Below are 19788 nucleotides of genomic sequence, written 5' to 3'. Positions count from 1 at the left end.
GGACCCCTGTTCTACAATGTTCATTAACAACTTTCACATATTTGACATAAACCAATTGAATATCAATCTGCAGCTACCTTTTAATTTCAAGTATGTATTTATTTTTATGCCTAATTATCCAAGCGTCTGGACCGCCAGGAAATTTATTTGGCAGGCTGTGTGACAGCTCAGAGCTGCGGGTTATTTTTACGCAAGGCTTTGCTTCTTCGTTTTCTTCTTTTAAAGTTTTTATTTTAAATAAATCTTTTGATAGAAAACTATAGGGAGGAAACAATTCTCACTCTCTCAAGAGTTGGGTTTAGGGCTCAATCTAGGTGGGGTGGGGAGGGAGAAAGAGAGGGAGACACTCTAATTTAATCATCCACTTACATGCCTGGATCATTACTAATGTATGTAGGTATTGACTCAGTGATTGGGATCTTACATGGTACAACTATTTTAATCCAAGTCAATAAATAAATACAATTAATTAATGAATATCATGAGCATCAGAACTATCTTTGCTGATCCTTGGGTACAGCTTCTCATTTCCAGGTCATGCTAGCACAGCTTCTGAGCTCATCTTCCCATCTTCTATTGGGTCTTTCATCTCTTGGAATTAGTTCTTGAGCTTATTTAGTCCATCTCTGATCTGTTCTTCTTTCTCTGTGTCCAGTCTCCTCTTTAAATGATGTCACATACTGTTGCTTGTTCCCAGAGACATTTATTTATCTTCTGGCATATTTTCATTCTGTATCTGGTGTATTTGCTTCATCTATCCTGTAGATGATATATTCAATCATGGCCCTCAAGGACTGGAGTCTGAAACCCCTTGATTAAATGATAATGTTCTGGCAGCTTTAATTGGTCTGAACTGACAGTGAAATAAAATAGTGAACAGAAGAGCCACTCCATGCTGTCCTGATGAATTACCACAGGTAGAGACTCGTCCAGTTTCAACAGTTCAAGCTGATATCACAGTACAGCTACCACCAGAGGAACAGAGCTCACATATTTGTACTTGTTTATTCATGTATTTATCTTAGGGAGATTTTATACTGCTCATACAATGTTCTCCTGTCTCACTCCAGCTGTAGATTCCTCTTCCAAACACAATCAGATTCTGAAGCTCTGCATTGAATCTGTATCCACTCTTAAGTTACTGTGAAGGCCATTTGCCTTGTGTACAGCTCAATTGTATTTTGATTATTGTTATTCTCTTAACTTGCCTCAGCTCAAGGCATTCAGAATAATATCCTTGAGTGAAGTTAACACTTGTGACGAGATTATGGGAGTACAGGTTGTGTCGGCGTGTGTGTTTTTTTCATTTCTTTTTGAGGGGCTGGGATATCCACTATTTTGGAAAGGAGGTCCCCATTAACATCTCATTTATGACCTTCACTGGAAGATATGCATTTTGAAAGCAAGTTTGAGAGAGACTGAGAGGTATATTGTTAATAAAGACATTACTTGCAATTAGTTAACTCTCCAAAGTCTGCTTATGCCCCCCCACTCCATAGCTACCTCTGGCTGGGAGACTTTGTGCATTTGTGGTTGTAGTAGTTTTGCGGCTTCCTGTAACACATGCAGTTTAGCATACCAACAGCTCCAGAGATAAAACGGTTCCGTCAGTGATCAAGTCCTCTTATAGAGGATTAGAGCAAATCCACCAGCTGCTCTGAAAGTAGATTTTGTGTCATTCTTATTCGCTCATAGAGATGATTAGATAACTGGGAACCATTTAACTCCTTTTACCACACAGTAATTGACATGGGCTAATTGATGTCATCACTTCAGTCTTTTCCTCCGGGTGGCATCACAAAGACATCAAAAGATGAGACGGTACAAACTTATTTTCAGAGTCCAGGTTTGGCCGGACAAATGCAAATTCCAGTCTGGGCTGTTTCATAGCCATCTGTGAGCAGGATTTCTGATAGGGCATCACAAAACTGGCCAAACAGTTTTCTTGGCTTGCCACATTAGAGCGCCCTCTGGGTCTTACTGGGCTCCTGTGAGCACCAGTACTAGCTCTGCTGTCTGCGCAGTGATCTCACAACATGGAAGGAACCGGTTGCACGTTTTGTATGATGCATCCATGCAGGCCACTGGCATCACTCTTTTACTCGAAAGATCGTGGCACTAATCAACAGTTGTCATTCCATATAGCAGCAGCTATAGTGATATCTTTAAAATATACTGTTATGCCATTGTCACATGTATAAGAATAACAGATTTTGCAGTTGCTCTGGCGAAGGAAGAGCAATGACGGTACTCTTCCTGTAGGTTTATATTTGAAGTGCCTCAGAAGGAAGAGAGGAGTTTCTCCACGTCAAGCAGCAGGCAGATACTGCAGCACGATGCTAATGAGGTCTGTGCAGAAATCCATCCATTAAGCAGATGAATGTGTGGGGGAAAAAAAGCCGGCACAGATCTTCTGCTTTGATCTTTGGAGTGTTCAGCCTGAGAGCTCAGGGGAAAACACTAGTCAAGTTAATAACTCAGTGCGGACATCTTTTTTCTTTTCTTTTTAATCTTTTTTAAAATTATTTTATTCTGTCAGCAACTTGGTGGGTTGCTGGAGGCTCCGTGAATCAGCGCAGCACCTCGGCTGTGTTGAATGCTAATGCCTGCCTAACGGGAGACAGTTAATGTACAAAATGATCACCTCTACAGGGTGAAATGCTCTGAATAATAATTAAAAAAATAATAGGCCCTTTACCACAATGCCCACGCAAAGCCTGGCATCCTTTAGGAACAGCAGACAAATTTCCACTATGAAAGTGCCTGCCTTCTATAGGAAATGAATGGGACGGACGCACACAAGATGGCCTAAATAGCAACAGTTAAAGTAAAACATACCTGTACAGAACTGTCCTACTTTATTCAGACAGTTTCAGGAAAAGACCATGAAAAAGAAAAAAGACTGTTCCTGTACTCCCTATTTTCTCCGCTGTCCACCTCCCATGCTGCTTCAGTCCAACAGTGAGCTGTAAACCTGCAGAGGTTTTCTATGGATGGAAGGGCAGGAGGAACAGTACCAGGAGGAGGCATGAGCAATTAGTCAGGCAGACAGCTGTCATTGTGCCATAGGGAGAAACAGCTATTGATAACACACAGCGAACACAGTTCTCCTGACATGCAATCACACAGAGCAGGCTGTGGTACCTGAGAAACGTATTTTTTGTTTGTTTTGTTTGTGCCGCTGAGGTGTTAATTCTGGCTTATGTTGCTGTGTCCCAGGTGTGTTCGCCTTGGTTTAAAGTAAAGCGATGGCAGAGCCTTTGGACAAGCCAGGCTCTGGGCCTCCCTACAACGCCAACCAGAAGCTGGAGCCGCCCAGCGTCCCCAGCCAGGGCATTGTGATCCAGCTGACCACGGCAGGTACAGAGGGGCAGTGGGGCGGCCTGGAGGACAGTGAGCTCATCTTCACTTTGGACAATGATGAGGAGGGGCCTGCGGTTGCCTTCTCCAAGGACCGGCCCTGCTGCCCAGAAGATGGGCAGCCCGCTGAGGACCTCCTGGGGTCGGCCACTTTCCATGTGTACAGCTCCCCCTCATTGCCGGGATCCCTGGGGGAGGTCTCAATCTCCGCCCCCAGCTTCTTCTCCCCACACACCTCCCCAGGCAGTGCCTCCTCCACCCCCAAGCCCTTCATGAGCCTGGTGAAATCCCTGTCCACTGAGATCGAATCCAGGGAGGTCTCCTCTCTCAAACCACGTCCGCTGCTCAGCCTGGTCAAGTCCATTTCCACGGAGATCTCCCGCAGCGAGCCTGAGGTCACCCAGTCCAAGTCGGATTCCAAGCTCAACCTGCACTTGTGGCGGCAGCTCACCCAGCCCAAGGGCCGCAACGGAGACTCCAAGACTGCCCCGCCTTCCCCTAGTGGCATCTCCCCCTCCGAAGGCAAGGGAGGCTTCTTTAAAGTGCCAGAAGTGGAAGCCAAGCTGGAGGACACTAAGCGCAAGTTCTCCGAGGCCATGCAGGAGCCCCTTAGCATGCTCAGCAAGATCATGGGTGACGAGAACTCTGGCAGCCCAAAGCAGAGGTCAGGGCTGGCTGACTCTCCGGGGTCCAACAGCAGCTGGAGCGGGGGCCAGGCCAATGGAGATGGGGTGGCCGGGCAGGGCTCTCGCAAGGGGGATTGCGACCGGCTGGCTGTCTGCGACACGCCTATCAGGCAGCCCAGGAGGAGCCCACAAAAAGCAGGCCTCTCTCCGGAACTGCGCTGCAAGATGAGCAGCCGGGGCAGCCGATACGAGATCTGCACCTATGGGGACGTCATCCAGGTGGTGGAGATTGAGGCCGGCGCAGACCCCCAGAGGGCCGAGGCTGGGGAGCGTCCCTCTGCCTTTCCCACGGACCTGCCCCCCCTGCCGCCCTCCCAAGCTGTGCCCGGCAAGTGCCTCTTCTGCGTGGCTGCACTGGCCTACAGCTATTTCATCCTGCCATTGCCTTCCTACCTGTCAGGCCTCTCCCTGGGCCTGGCCTGTGGCTTCATGCTGGGCTTACTGCTCATCCTCCTCTTGGCGCCACGGGCCCCCCCCAACTCCTCCAGCAATGCCCAGTCAGCAGGAGACAGCCTGCAGACCGAGATCCTTGCTGGGGAGTGCAGAGACCCTGAGGTCTTGAAGGTGAGCTGACGGTCACAAAACCGATACGGGCTTGTACAATTCTACACTTTTTTATATGACATATAGAACACTTTATTCTTATTCTTTGTTCTTATTTATACTCAGATCTAGGATGTGAGAGTCTTCCTATCTGGGCAAAATCACACAGTACCTACTCCCCACAGACAAAATCACACAGTACTTACTCCCCACAGACAAAATCACACAGAAGAATACCCCTATCCCCTTTCTCTAATGGCAGGGATGCTTATTATGAGACACTGATCATATTCATATTTGTTTTAGATCCCATAGCCTACTGTGGCATTTTGTCCTGTGGGATTGTTCTCATGCAGTGTCGAGTTTAACATTATTAGTCTGGGACAAATATGAAGGATCATGCCAGTGCTGTAATAGATCAATGCACAGGTGATATATGAGGTGCAGTGTGGACAATGCAAGAAACATTTGGGTGAGTTTCCCAGCATTATTAGAAGTACATGAACTTTCCGTCCTGCTGGTGGGTCTGTTTTTTGAACACCAAGAACCAGATTAGCACGCCGGATCTGGCCATCGCCCACTGCTGCGGTCATGGTGCGGGAGGCAGTGTGTTTGTGCAGTGACGAATTTTGCTTTAGTTAAACCCTCTTTTAGCATTTCCTCCATGACCCTGGAGCTCACCGGGCAGCGGCCACGATGAAGTGGCCTCGTGGTGGCTTCTTGTTACGGATTAAGGCTTTCATCACCGTATGTCTCTGAGAGAACCGCTGTCACCCCGTGGTCAGGTGTGGCATTAAGCTGAGCAGAGCAGAAAGCACCACTCACTCGCTGCCTGCCCCCCCCTCAGGAACTGTTCCTCATTGGAGGCCCAGTCAGCTGCATTGCCCCCCCCCTCCACATCAGACCCACATTAACAGTCATCTGCTTGCTATCACTACCCCTTCATTTAGAAGCAGAATGCATCCTTAGCGCACGCGGGGGCCAATACCGTTCAGGCTGATTCATTCCTCTTTCTTTGAATGGCTGTGCTGGTCCCTGTAAGCCTTTACTCATTCATTTCCTTTTCACTTTAACCATTTAAGGTTAAAGTGCCACTCACTTGCTCCTGATTGTGTATAGTCTATCTATCTCTCTGTCTGTCTAACTATATGTGTACATATATTTGAATGTATGAGTGTAAGTTTTGTATCTATGTATCCAATCATGGGGATTATATGACTGTGTTTATGTGTACGTATGAGGGCTGACGGGGGTCCAGCTGTTCAGGAAGCAGAATTTATTTTTCTTTCTCTTGCTCTGAACCACCCAGCACTTATCAATTGACCTTTGTCACACAGTTAGGTTCTGGCTAGGCTCCTCATGGCTCCTCATGGTTTTCCATTAAAAAGAAAATAGTGTATTGACTGCTGACAGTGGCCTTTCACTGTCTTTTCATGAGACTTCCGAGTGCATTATTAATTGGAATAGCCAGACTCCTGAGTCCTGATAACTGTTAGTGACATCTACCAAACAATCAATTGCTCTGTCTACAGAGAGCAGAATCTGAACACTACATTAACATGGGTCTCAGGCCACAAACCTGGGTGCCCTCTGCTGTTGCAGGTTTTCCCTCCCATTTTAATTGATGCTCAAACCGTTGGTCAGCAGAGCTACTCTGTCAGCAGCGATCAGATCTCTCAGTGTCCAGCCGGCAGCGTTGTCCTCCTCTGCCGGCTCTCAGCTCACCTCCGCAGGCAGGAGCAATGAGCTCATCATTACTAAACTTCCCAGGTTGACTTCCAGTCCCCATTTTGGTTTCAATCTTTTAAGTATAAACATAAAAGTATAAAACTAAGACATTACATCTCTATTGTAGCTCAGACACATCATTTCATGCATTGTTCTACTACTGAAGTCAATAAATACAATGTATAAATTCAACCAATGGGATCATATGACCATTTTTAGCAAAGTCAAAGTTAATTTTTTGTTTTAAAAATTCAACGTTTCTGGACTTGGGCCTGTGTAGTAGGAGAGCCTTCCTTCACAAACTTTTGTTGGCATTTCTAAAAGGTTTCCTGCTTTTAGTGTTTGATTTTTTGTTTGATTTTTTCCTGGACAGGGCTCCCATGGGCCTACGTGTGGAGTGTATGGATTGCTTTGTTAGTGCAGGCAATTATCCACCACTTAATACAACTGGTAAAAATATAAATATACATACATTATTTTTTTTTTTTAATTGTTAGTTATGTGTGCAATATTCCTGCTAGCACCAACTGTACTGCAGTTAAAAGCTACTGACAGCAAAGATTAAGCTTAACTCCCTATGTATTTATAGAGACTACAGTTGCTGAAGACATTATAGAAACACATCTGTTTTTACTGTACTAGATTCTGTGACATGAATGTACGACAAAAATGCACATTTCATTTCAGGCCTTAGATGTCTATTTAAATGCTACTTAGAACCACTCATGCTGGACTGAAAAAAGAACCAAAGAAATTTACATTTGCTGTAGTTTTATATATCATATATATATATATATATATATATATATATATATATATATATATATATATATAATTATTCTTTTTTTGCCTGCCCTTTAGAGAAGAGAAGGAAGAAGTTTGGATGTACTCTATGGCAGTTTCTCAGGCTTTTAATGGAGGCTTTTAAATCACAAATATTTTCCATCAATTCCAGTCCCAGGTAATGTCCTTTGCGGGGGATTGTGTCAAACACCCTTCCATTAAGGAGTATTACTCCCAATTTGTAATACATTAAATGCTTTAATAATTCACCGGAGTCCAGCTCTTACCTGGTCTTTCTGGGATATTTGAACAGCATCACTGAGAAAGCTCACAGAGTCTGTCCAGCAGATAGATTATACCTATGGGCCTGGCCAACCTTTCAATAAGACATTTGTAAAGAGAAATAATAATAATTTATTCACAGCCCCCAAGGTTCCTGGTCTCTCCGAATACAAAATGGATGATCCCAGAGCAGTTTAATCTTGTTTTTTTAATGTTTTTTCTCTCATTATTTTTCTTCATCGGTGAAAACACAGTAAAAAAATGTGTCTTAGTAGAATGGGCACCATTTCAAAATCCTGCTGGCACCCGGACAAGATGTTGCAAAGCACCGTGCGTTCAGTCAGCATTTGTCTCATTTGCATCTCAGCTCCTGTCAAGTATGTGAACATTTTGTGTCATCTTTGTGCAGGTGTCGAACATCAAAGACTAAAAAGAGCACTTTGCATTTTAACACTTACAAATCAAAAAATAAAATAAATGAAATTAAATCTATTTTGAATGACTATTCCTGCTGTGCGATAGGGTATAACAACCTTTGGTGAATGTTACTCCGATGTTGCAATGTTTCTCTGCATGTTAACATATAAAACTATACAGGGCCATGATTTAGTGTATTCAAAACTTACAATACTTATGTGATACTTTCCTTAATAAATGTCCTCCACTAAATACGTTTGCCGCTTAATAACATATGATTATTTTGCAACCATGTGCCTTCTTCGGGTTATTGTGAATTGTGGCTTGGGCTCTGTTGAAATCTCTCAGGGCACTGATCACTTTCAACAAATTTTGCTATTGAACTATAACTTGACTGCATTTAACACTAACTGACTTTGAATTACTGCTGCAGTCACCTTTGCTGAGCGCACAGTCTGATGTGCAATGCGATGGGTCCCTCACGTGTGCCTGCTGTGTTGCAGGGCTGGATGAATGAGATGCACCTGTACGACCCTGAGACATACCACCCCTCCCTCACCCACTCGGTGTTCGTGAGTCTGGAGGGCTCCTCTCTGCGCCTGGCCTACCCTCGGACCAACATCCCCCGACGCGCCACGTTCCATGAGCCCCCCCATGACGCTGTCTTCGTCAGCTCCAGCTCCTTCCAGTTGGCACACAGCAAGGTTAACTGCCACCCCCGAACTACACACACACAGCCCTCATCCCAGGCTCCCACATACTACTCTTGGAGCGGGGGGTATACAGTTTCAAGGTGCTGGTAGCTACACATTCAGCATATTAGCCTTGTTTGCTAGGTAGTGTGTATGCAGGAAAGTGTGCTTTACAAGAGGGGTAAAAAATAATCTTAGAATTTGTCTGGCCTTGTGTGAGCAGTAATGAGCCAGCGCCAGTGGGGATGATATATTTAGCTTGTGATTTGAATACAAGAAACAAAATTGAAAACAAATGGCCTTCTGGATATGAGAGTATACAGTTGTGCACTTCCAAGACATTTCTTGTAATGTTGCATAACTGGCCCTGAGGCCTGTTATCCCGCCTTTTTAATCAGCACCTTTAATGAAATGACTGCTTGTGACCTTGAAAAGGATTTTAAAAAAAATTGCAACATTTAGGAAGTTAATTAGGTCAATTCATTAATTTAGAGAACATAGAATGAATACCAGGAGGCTGCCTGAATCTCATCAAAGATGGGTATTGGATCCCAGATAAACACATAGTCACATTTGGTAGGTTAATTCACACACACACAGCTGATGATTTATATATATATTGTATATGTTCAGATTCATCTGCATACATACCCTGAATGTATAACACAGATATGAGGTTTCCTGCACTGACAGGGTTTTTTTGACAGGTGTTCCTCATGCCCCCGGCTCTGGCACGCAAGAGGGTGTGGAATAAGAAGTACCCCATCTGCATTGTCCTGCGGAGTTCCCAGGAGGGCACGGATGGGGGTCCGGTTGAAGGACAGACAGAGGAACCAAGAGCAGATAGACAGACAGACAGCAGCAAGAGAAGCGTAGGGGCGTCCAGCACCCCCGAGCCCCCTGCCCCCCAACCCCGACTCCCCACTACGCTGTATCTCTTTGGCAGGACAGGCAGGGAGAAGGAGGAGTGGTTCCAGCACTTCCTGTCTGCCTCCAAAATGGCCACTGAGGACAAGGACAGCCCCAGCAGATGTGGTTCCAAGTTTGGTAAGGGAGCCTTGAAGCTGCCCACTTTCCAGCTTCAGTCTCTTGTTAAGACACAACTTTTCTTAATTTAATGTTCTATACATATGTCCATATAAGACGCATGTTCAGAGAAAGCAAACCGTCCATATTATCCATCATTTATTTATTATTTATTTATGACGGAGCAGTGTCTGGCTAACATCTGGTTTTATTACTTCCAAATGAACCCCCAAATTATCCTCATCCCCTGTGAACCCCCCTCAGTGATGAAGGCTTCCAGTCCCTCGGGCCAAGTGCCATGCAGTGGGGGCTCCAGCAGGGGGAGCACCGAAGACATCACTTCGCTCTTCCGGCTGAGGGACCTCGCGGGTAGCGTGCGAGAGAAGATCCTGCTGGACTACCATGCGTACATGGCACGCTTCATAGTGGCTGACAACACCAGCCCACTACCCAGCCCCTGCCACAGTGCTGCCAGCAGCCCCACCGTCAGGAGGAAGGTGTGTGTAGTAGAAGTGAGAGCCTCCAGAGTCTCACACAGACCAGAACTGGACAGGTGCTGAGGGTGCAGGGTGCCAGTCCACACAGTGCAACAACAGTTTGTGTTTTTGTATTGGAATTAGTAATCTCTTTCTACTATGTCAGCTGGTCCAGGTATTTCCTTTTGAACCTATTTGCTAATCCCCTTCAGACTCATATTTAGGATTTATACCTGCTAGAAGTGGTGTATACAATCGTCAATGCAGCGACTAAAGGGGATATATTGAGAATGATGAGTCTTTTGATGACCTGGTGTTTCTTGGCGCTCTGTATGTAACTGGAGCGGCACCTGTACGTGCCTTAGAAATATCTCCCCTGGGGAATCTGGGTACCAGAGGCATGAAAGTGCAATTTTGATAGTTAAAAAGATGATTGTGGCAGAGAGGGAAAACCTGCTTGATGTCCATTTCCCCATAACAATCTGTTTTTAGAAGTGCAAGAGACGTGTCTCAGCAGCTGAGCAGCAAATGAGGATGTAAGGTTCCGTGCAATTTGTTTAAACTGTGTCTAACCCCCAATTAAGTGTATCAGTTTACCCAATTGCAAACCAGAAAACCAGCTAGGTTTCTGTGATGAGATGTTCACATATAGAGCTTTGTAATTATTAAAGGATGAGCCCTGCTGCTTTCTGACAGAAGACGAGCATGCCATCCGCCCAGGAAATGAGAACTTGAGATATTTGAGCAACAGAGGTCGTTAGAAGACTAGATCTCATTGGTGATGTAAGCTTTGGGACTTCACTGTGTCCATCAGAAATCTCTGCAACATATCCTTGCTTTAGAGGACATTGTGAAAGTGTTTGTTCTCTTGCATGGAAGTCTTTTTTTGAAAAATGTATACCTTCCCAAAAACAATGTCTGTTGGTCAGTATGTCAAAGGAATTTCGTGTTCAAAGGAAATTTTCTTTCCCCCTTCCAGATGTTTCGGTAGTCCATATCCTCTAAATCTCTCATCATTCACAATCTTCATTGATTAGGAGAACTAACTAACTGTACACAATGGCTTACTGGTACTCAGCAGCAGTGGATCTTAGAAGAAGTGAAATGAGTGTGTGGCAGCAGTTAACACATTTCATAGTGTGAATCAAATCATTTGAGGGGAGAGTTTGAACTGGACCACCTCAGTTTGGCAGATAAAGGCTCTGTAATCCAGGTACAAACCCTACACAGAAGCACTTACCTAATTTTAGGAGTTCAAACCCATTCTCACGAGCAATGATACATCTGCTATCATTCTTAAAGTCTAGTGAGACCCAGCTGTAATGACTTGTTATGGTGCCATGGTGTCATCTTTCATGTTAACACACCAACCCAAGGTATGTCCTACTTGGTGACTGTAGATCTAACCCACTTGAAACGGGATTGTGCAAGTACATACCTCAACCACTTGACACTGGGTGGTTGTAACCTGGGTGGGGTCAACCCGGGTAGAGGATGCTAGTGTAAAAAGGAGCTTTACACTCTCTCTCTGTACTTTTCCTGCAGCTCCTCTGTGAACCACAGGAGGGCAGCACAGAGGCACAGCCTGCCTGGATCAATGCTCTGATTGGTCGGATCTTCTGGGACTTCCTGCGGGAGAAATACTGGGCAGATCAGGTGGCCTACAAGATCCAGAAGAAGCTGAGCAAGATCCGGGTGAGCCACACGGGCACGGGGACTGGCACACAGTGCCGTGGGCTGGGCACTGGGGTGCAGTATAGAATATTGTGGGCTGTAGGCAGTTGCTTTGGTACCTTCTCTTTCCTTTTATCGTATGGGGTGTTTGAAAAGCAATACACATTTTAGATCTGTATGTGAGCCTGCAGAATCATTCTATTTGCCTGGTACCTCCTTCACAATACACTGGTCAGTGATAAGAGAGTTTGACACACCTTATAAATCAAGGGCTAGTGAGAATTCCCCGAAGTCCCATTACAGTGCAGGCCTTGAGCATTACCAGCCCCCTCTGTAATTCATGGATGGGATGGATTTTATAAACTCTACTGACACTTCTTGCACACAATAACATTCACACAGGAGATGTAACTGCACATTGACAGAGTGGTAGGTGTCAGCTTCCAGTGGACATTGCCCTCTACACTCTGCGTATTGACGTGTAGTCACTTCCAGTCAGTGCAGATGGACAAGGACAGCCTTCAATGCAAGGTCAACTAAGCACAAATATGTATACGTGTGCCTTCATATACTCTGCAGCTTCCTGGCCGCCTTTACCCTGCATGGGTGGGTTGTAGATATTGCGCAAGGCTGTTTAGCAGCGTGCCCCGGCGCTCTCAGTGCGGTGTGCTGACAGCTGGCCTGGGCGACTTGCCCATGAACGTCCCACTGGGATTGCCCGCTGAGCTCCCGGCCCTCAATCCCCTGCCCCAAGCTGTCACACAGTCCAGCTCCTGCAGTCTTCTCTCAGCTCTTGATTACGATCTCACCACAGAGGGCTTTCTTCACATTGTTTTTAGTCCACGGAAGGTGAATTATGAGCATATACAGTAGGTGTGTAGGTTGAATCAACTTTTATTTTGCGTTGTATCTCTCCTGATAGTGGTTTTGTCCAAAGCCTAGTATCTAAAATATCAGCAGCAGATTTTGCTTTTGCACTCATTAGTTACTAAAAATGAAAAGCATAATATGTGTAAGGAAGATGATTTTTCTAGTATGAAATAAGGCAGTGCCTTTCAGTTTAATTTAGATTGCTACACAGTACATTTGCACTTTGCATTTCTATACACGCATCTTCAGAGTGACTGCAGGCATTAGCGTTTCTTGAGAATCTCTCTCAATTCTCTCTCAATTCAGACACACACACACTCACGGTGAGTGTCCTGGTCTAAACTCATGCAGTTCAAATCAGGCCTCTTTGCCAGTCTTCACTCTCCTGTCTCTGTGCCTTATGTCCTCCTGCAGCTGCCGTACTTCATGAACGAGCTGACTCTGACTGAGCTGGACATGGGGACCTCCATGCCCCAGGTCATCAGCATGTCCAAGCCGTGGGTCAACTACAGAGGTACAAAGGGTGAGGCGGGGCTGAATAGAAGTGGGTGGCAGTGAGGGGGGGGGGGGCTGGGAAAAATACAAAATTGCAAATCTCACAGAGGTTGTAACCCGACGACATAATCGTTTTGCTCCTATCAGATGAATAGTTGTTATCCCGCTCTAATCCCTTATCAGAGTGTTTAGCTGCAGTGTCTGTGTGTGCCAAGGCCACTCTCCCTGCTGTGAGTGTGTGTTGTGTGTGTGCATGTGTGTGTGTGTGTGTGTGTGTGTGTGCGTGTGTGTGTGTGTGCGTGCGTGTGAGTGTGTGTGTGTGTGTGTGTGTGTGTGAGTGTACGCTCTGCAGGGGCTCAATGAAGATTAATCAGCAGCAGCAGCAGTGAGAATGACGTTGGCACTGTCAGGGGAACACTTTGTGCTCACCAGCCCTCTTTCTCAGCTAACATGACATAAGTCTCCACGTCAGAGCTCCCCCCCCCCCAACACACACTTTTATTGGCACAGAAGCTGCTGCATTTTTATAAATCAACCTATATATAGCCACCAATTCAAATATTAAACCACCCACCCACCAATGGAAACTTCCATTAGATCCAGATCCTAAATTCTATTGGAGTGTAAAGGAGGATGAACTAGTTATTGGTGAAAATGACTTCAGGGGAATTAGGGGATTAGTTTTTAACCAGCAGCAGGATAAATTACATTAAAAAATACTTATATAAAGGTTAGATGAATGTATTCTGTTGCTACTGATTCTACTCAACATAGGTCATTGATATTGGTTGTGTTAATGGTGGCTTATTACTCGGTTATTACTTGTTATTGACAGGGAATTTGGTGTGGCAATGCTTGGAGTTTTGTGTGTGTCTGACTGCTGTTGCTCTCTGGGGCAGGGCTATGGCTGGAGCTGGAGGTGATGTACACAGGCTCCCTGCAGATGACCCTGGAGACCAAGATGAACCTGTGCAAGCTGGGCAAAGAGTCCAGCGGAGAGGCTGAAAGCATCCTGGAACCCGGCCGAGAGGGGTAAGATACAGCCTTTCACACGTTGTCTTTTGTTCAGTTCCTCCTAATGGGGACTGAATGAAAACCAGAAGACCCTCTGCATCTCCAGGCCCAGGGTTAGAGATCCCTGCTGTTGAGTGTGTGTGTGTGTGTGTGTGTGTGTGTGTGTGTGTGTTTGTGTGCATGTTTCTATGTATGTGCCCCTCTGAATGTGTGTCCAAACCAGTAGAGCTGACACTGAGGGTAGGATGTCCTATTATCACTGGCAGCCATGAACTCCATCAATATGTAATCACATCATCAATCAGCTGCAGATCGCACTTACCTCTCTTCCTTATCCCATCTTGCTATTAAACACAGAGACCTTGGCCAGACGGGCTTCAGACTCACAAATCTGAACCTGACTGTTCGATTCAGCCTCTTTCCTTTGCAGATTTTGAATACCATCCTGAAACTCTAGTCCAAGTAGTCCAAGACTACCAGGACAAGTGCTCAAATATACAGTTTATTATGGATCTAGAACAAAGACTACTCTGGGCAGTAGTCTACGCCAATATAATAAATGCCATCAGTAACCACAATGAACTCCATCAACGCCAGCAGCTGTACAGTAATGAACTCAGGACTGCCCAGGTCTGTCTGCCACTGTGTGCACATTAAATATCTTTCTTTAACTCTGTCTCCCCTGTGCCTGCCAATCACGAGCTTGCACAGCACAGTAACTAAGCATGCACGTTCACAGCTAGTAGACTCCCGAGGGACAGACACATACCGTTTTGGGCCAATAATAGGACCTTCTCCCTTGATCCTTACTAGAGGATAACACAAAATTAATCATATGAAGTGGCTTCTAACAACAAAATTAAACTGTGATCGGGTACAGTGTTGGACTTTGGGTAGGTTTTGATTTGGTTGAGCCCTTAGACTGCCTTTTTTAATTCCTTTCTAAGACGCAGAACAATCGAGTTAATTAGCACTTAATTTTCACCTTGATTGTATATCACAGGCCTTTGCTTTCACATCTCAAGCAAAGGAGAGGTAACTTGCTATTCTTATTATGGTGCTTCTTGCCACAGTTTATTCCACCAAAAAATAAAACCCAACAATAAAACCCACAGCAATCCTAACACAGCACTGCCCTTGGTCACAGGAGATTCAGTGCTGTGTTACTGTGTGGAGCTGCAGATGGATAAAGCAATCTCACCAACCATTTAACTTCAGGTAGCTGCTCGACCCCTTCTAAAGAATGGGAATGATGTCAGAGCTTTGGGTTGCCTGACTGCACCAAGTAGGGCTGATTTTGGTGTCTGTCTGTGCCAACCCAGTAATGGCAGAGTGTATGCATCATTCAATTAAATGACTATTACAAATTGCAACAGAGCGCCCTACACACATTGTGTATATATGAGTACCTGCTGATTTATCATGTGATCTGTGCTGCCCCCTCACTGTTCTGTGTTTGCACATGCGTGGGTTTACATACGTGTGAGTGGGTAGGTGTGCTCCGATTTGTTTTTTTTTTAATGTGATTTTTGTGTATATATGGCAGACTATAATATATAGTCTATATAAAGTAATAATTTGAAATACACTTGTCAATATAATGAAAGAAATCATTATTTTGGCCATTCATATTTAATGAGCAAGTCTTATACTTTTCAGATTGACAGATTGTCTTTGCAAACAAAAATAACTGATTTTAACATTCTAATTAAAGAGTATCATGCCAAATTTAATAAGATGCTATTTAAATGTTAGTCAGGCACACATTGACATTTATTTCTTATTACTTATATATATTTGAAATGTGTCAATGGCTGCCTACTGAAAAAGTTCATTAATTTGTCATTAATTTAATTATTATCTTCAAATTTGCTTCGGTATATTTTTCAAGGCTTTTTGTGTAATGTGGAAATTGCAGCTTACCGCTCAAATCTAAATCTAAAATATATTTATCCTTCAGGTTTGTGTCCTCACAGTGGGTATGTGTCTTTTTGTATACATGCGTGAATGTGTGCGTGTTTTCTGACACTCAGTTTGCGTCTCAGCAAGTCTCGGCCAAGGGTCTGTGTTCTGGCCGACAGTGACGAGGAGTCCTCCAGCGCCGGCTCCTCTGACGAAGAGGAAGTCCCCCCGTCTGAGCCGCAGGGTATTCTGGGAGACAAGACCCCTCCCCCGGGTGCTGAGAGGTAAAGTCACTCTGAACACAGACACTGTTGTCTCTCTTATCACTCTCACTGCCCCCTCCCCATCACCCTCTCTGAACATAGACATGCACTCTCTCTATCACTCTTCTAATCGAAAATGTTCTCCTTCATTTCTCCATCTCTCTCACTCTTCCTATCTCTGCACATTTTCTATCAGGTCAGCAAAATGTAGGAGTCACTGCACACACTCAGCTAAACCAGACTACTAAATTAATTCAAACCTTAGTAGCCAGTAGCCATTATTATAGTCTCAATACGTTTTAGGTAACTACATCAATATAAAGAGCATAAAAACAAAGCCAAGGTTAAAAAGCAATATGATTTTGTTCACGCTATCTTGCTCATTTCGTTGCTGGTAGTGTATTGATCCGTGGATGTCATCCAGATCTCAGGGAATCACCTGCAAAAGTCTGTCATTGCAGAGGCCCGTAAATAAACTAGAGGCCAACCTCAGAAAATCAGAACAACTTCTCATTATGCCAACTGAAGCTATAAGGAGAGTAGCTCCACACTGTATCTTCACCATCGCTGTTTCGGGGCTTGTCGCTGTGTTTCACCCTCAATCACACTAAGCTGTTGTGTGTTTGTGTAGCCACCTCGCTGGCGGCAGTACCGGCAGAAAGATCCTGCGCTTTGTGGACAAAATCGCCAAGTCCAAATACTTCCAGAAGGCCACAGAGAACGAGTACATCAAGAAGAAGATCGAGGAGGTGTCCAACACGCCGCTGCTGCTCACTGTGGAGGTGCAGGAGCTCTCCGGGACCCTTGCTATCAACATCCCCCCACCCCCCACCGATAGAATATGGTACGAGCCACCCCCCCTAGTTGTGCAGACTTCTTTTAATTCTTATTTTTGAGCTTTATGTTATACTACTTACTGAACAGAAACTCACATATGTTAACTTTTCATTGTTTGCAGGGGGCTATGGATTTTAACATATCTATGGAATAACATAATAATGTTTATTTGTTTTTTTTAATTGCAATAGTTTTAAAGTCTTACTGCTAAAGCGAAGGTCTTAACCACCATCCTGTGTGGGAAAGCAGTGCAGTTTTGTAATTAACCCCCAGTTAATCCAAATTGCCTTCCAATACAACCTGAGTCTGTTTGAGAGGGTGGGGAGAGACTGTCTCACTGATTGCATCTGTGCCTGTGTGTGTGCGTCCGTGTGTCTGTCCTCAGGTACAGTTTCCGTGTACCTCCCCGGCTGGACCTGCGGGTGAGACCCAAACTGGGTGAGAGGGAAGTCACCTTCACCCACGTCACCGAGTGGATCGAGAGAAAACTGCAGCACGAGTTCCAGGTGCGTCACTCTCCCGTCCTCCTGTGCTTCCGGTGTCTATGATCTTCGTCAGCTCCACACGGGTCTGATGTGTTCAAAGCCGTAGCTGTTCTGTGGAGCTCTTTGATGATGAACCCTTTTGCTAGCAGTTTTAGTGGTCTGGGCTGGTAGGAGGGAGTCTTGAGTTTGAATTCCTATAGAAGTGAAATAGCCCCATCTGGTGGTATGCACACTCTACATTCCCAAAATGCAATAGATGGATGTTCATATTGTTTTTAATGGGGTTTAAGCCAAGCTTTGGCCTTCATGACTGCTTCACTCCAGTTGATAGATCACTGATGGAATTCTGTGCCTGCTTTAGTGTAGTTCGATGTGCAGTGAAAGAAGTGGGTCTTGGGGGGCCTTTTCCCCCACACATATGATCAGCACATTAAATATTAGTAGTGCTTTTCTCAGAGAATAACTGAATAAAAATCCCAGCTTTGTGACATGTTAACATATAAGAATGTTAAAAATCCCATCGATGCTACCATAAAGCAACCTATGCACACACATCAACACTCAACACATTAAGAAAATCATCTGAACATCTAAGTACAAACATTCTCAGACCCCTAGTATTCTAACCATCTCAATTGTGCAACCCCCTGATGGACCTTTTGAACTGCTGCTCTTTCCCCTTCTAGAAAGTGTTTGTGATGCCAAACATGGACGACCTGTATCTCCCTCTCATGCACTCCGGCCTGGACAACCCTCCCACCTCCCAGCAGTCCACAGCTCAAGCATCCCGCCAGCTATCTGAGGAATACCAGGAGAGTCCAGACGAGGAGACTCCCTTTACATCGGAGTAGCGCCCCCTTTCCTGCAGCGCTGTGGACTGACACTCAATGGCCCTGCTGTCGGGGGGATGTATTGTTTGAAGAAGGCTGGGGGAGGGGCCGGAGATCATCACCCCTAGGGAGCTACCCAAGGGCCCCTGCAGAATCCCTGGTGTCTGTGTGTCCATGTGTGTATCTGTGTGTACGGATCTTTGGGTTATTGAGAAAAGAAACTGGTTGAGGATTATATACCAGATCAGCTACACATGGCAGATGGATTGGCTTCCCCTGGTGAGAGAGATACTGCTGGGTGAGCTACTACAAGAGAGACAGGCCTCCTGGCATTAATAACCTTTCTGTTCTCACGGTCCCGAATTGCTATGCAGCGCTCACGGCAAAATGGGACTTTGGCTCCCATCTATATGCAACAGTTGTGTGTGAACCTGAGAGCGAAGCATTCTGCAGCAAAATCAAAACAAGCCAAGGACACTTGTTAATATATATATAGTGTAACTACACATAACGGTGATACATACGTGGATGTGTGCCATATCATAAATTGCTTGGATATTTTTGTAGACTTGACTCACGTTAAGATTTCTCTATTAAGAGGAAAGAGAGAAAGAGAGGAAAACAGAGTCGTTCACTTTCTCGACAGCGCAGCCAAGGGGAGCACGGGCATGGCCTCTCAGATCTCTCACACTGAACTGTCCAAGGAAACTCCTTTTTGGATTTCATCAGTGTTTTGTAGGGTGACTCGTCTGCTCTGGCGGTTCCTTTTTTCCCCGGTGGGCCCTGAGTACATCCAGACACGGGACAAGCAGCAGAGCCCAGTGGAGATGGCTGTGTGTTTTCATTCCCGTGTTCGCTTGGGTGTTTGTTTGTTTTCTAAATGAGAGAAACTGTAGATCTGACTCATATGACCAGTTGGAGACCAAGAAGCATTCCCATAACTATGTGTCCTGACTGTTTTATGTTCATGGAGGTGGAGAAAGAAAAACAGAGGTGTTTTTTTGTGTGTGCTCTTTTTGTCTGTCTGAAGCTTTTTCTTGCTTGCCTTTGCCCTGCAGCACTCAGCCTTCTCTCCGCTCAACGCCAAGTGCATGTGTTTTGTACCCGTTCAGTGCTTCGCCAACAGCATCTCGGGATTTCCTTTCAACGGACATTAAAGGAGACCCTGACTAATGCACTGTGGGGCTGGACTAAATTTTCAGAAAGGGTTATTGGAAAGGAAAACATACTTATATATATACATATATACAGTACTGGTATATAAAACATGTCCAGCACTGGGGTGACCTTATTAGTATATCATGGTCCACACACAAAAAGAGAAAATAAATAAAAGCAGAAATAGTGTGAATATATGAGTAGTAATAATGATAATATAGTAAGTATATAATAATTTTTGATGACAAAAAAAAACTAAAAAGAAAA

The 19788-nt window shown here is 44.9% G+C and overlaps 1 protein-coding gene across 1 annotated transcript; it reads left to right on the top strand.

The window, feature by feature from the left end:
* The first annotated feature begins 3229 nt into the window (after window positions 1-3229).
* Window positions 3230-19767, top strand: tex2l (testis expressed 2, like). The gene is made up of 11 exons (XM_066689625.1): window positions 3230-4610; window positions 8303-8503; window positions 9199-9538; window positions 9782-10014; window positions 11539-11688; window positions 12952-13051; window positions 13932-14064; window positions 16080-16232; window positions 16843-17055; window positions 17434-17554; window positions 18220-19767. The coding sequence occupies exons 1-11, from the start codon at window positions 3249-3251 to the stop codon at window positions 18382-18384; spliced, it is 3171 nt and encodes a 1056-aa protein (XP_066545722.1). The 5' UTR covers window positions 3230-3248; the 3' UTR covers window positions 18385-19767.
* Window positions 19768-19788: the final 21 nt, after the last annotated feature.

This window comes from Amia ocellicauda, chromosome 17 (assembly GCF_036373705.1).
Source record: "Amia ocellicauda isolate fAmiCal2 chromosome 17, fAmiCal2.hap1, whole genome shotgun sequence".
Lineage (NCBI taxonomy): Eukaryota > Metazoa > Chordata > Actinopteri > Amiiformes > Amiidae > Amia > Amia ocellicauda.
This window is presented reverse-complemented; position numbering and strand designations above follow the sequence as displayed.

Coding starts and splice junctions, on each gene's coding strand:
- tex2l (XM_066689625.1), top strand. CDS start 3,249: ATGGCAGAGCCTTTGGACAAGCCAGGCTCTGGGCCTCCCTACAACGCC. Junction 13,052..13,931: donor GCCGTGGGTCAACTACAGAG/GTACAAAGGGTG, acceptor TCTCTGGGGCAG/GGCTATGGCTGGAGCTGGAG. Junction 14,065..16,079: donor CTGGAACCCGGCCGAGAGGG/GTAAGATACAGC, acceptor TCTGACACTCAG/TTTGCGTCTCAGCAAGTCTC.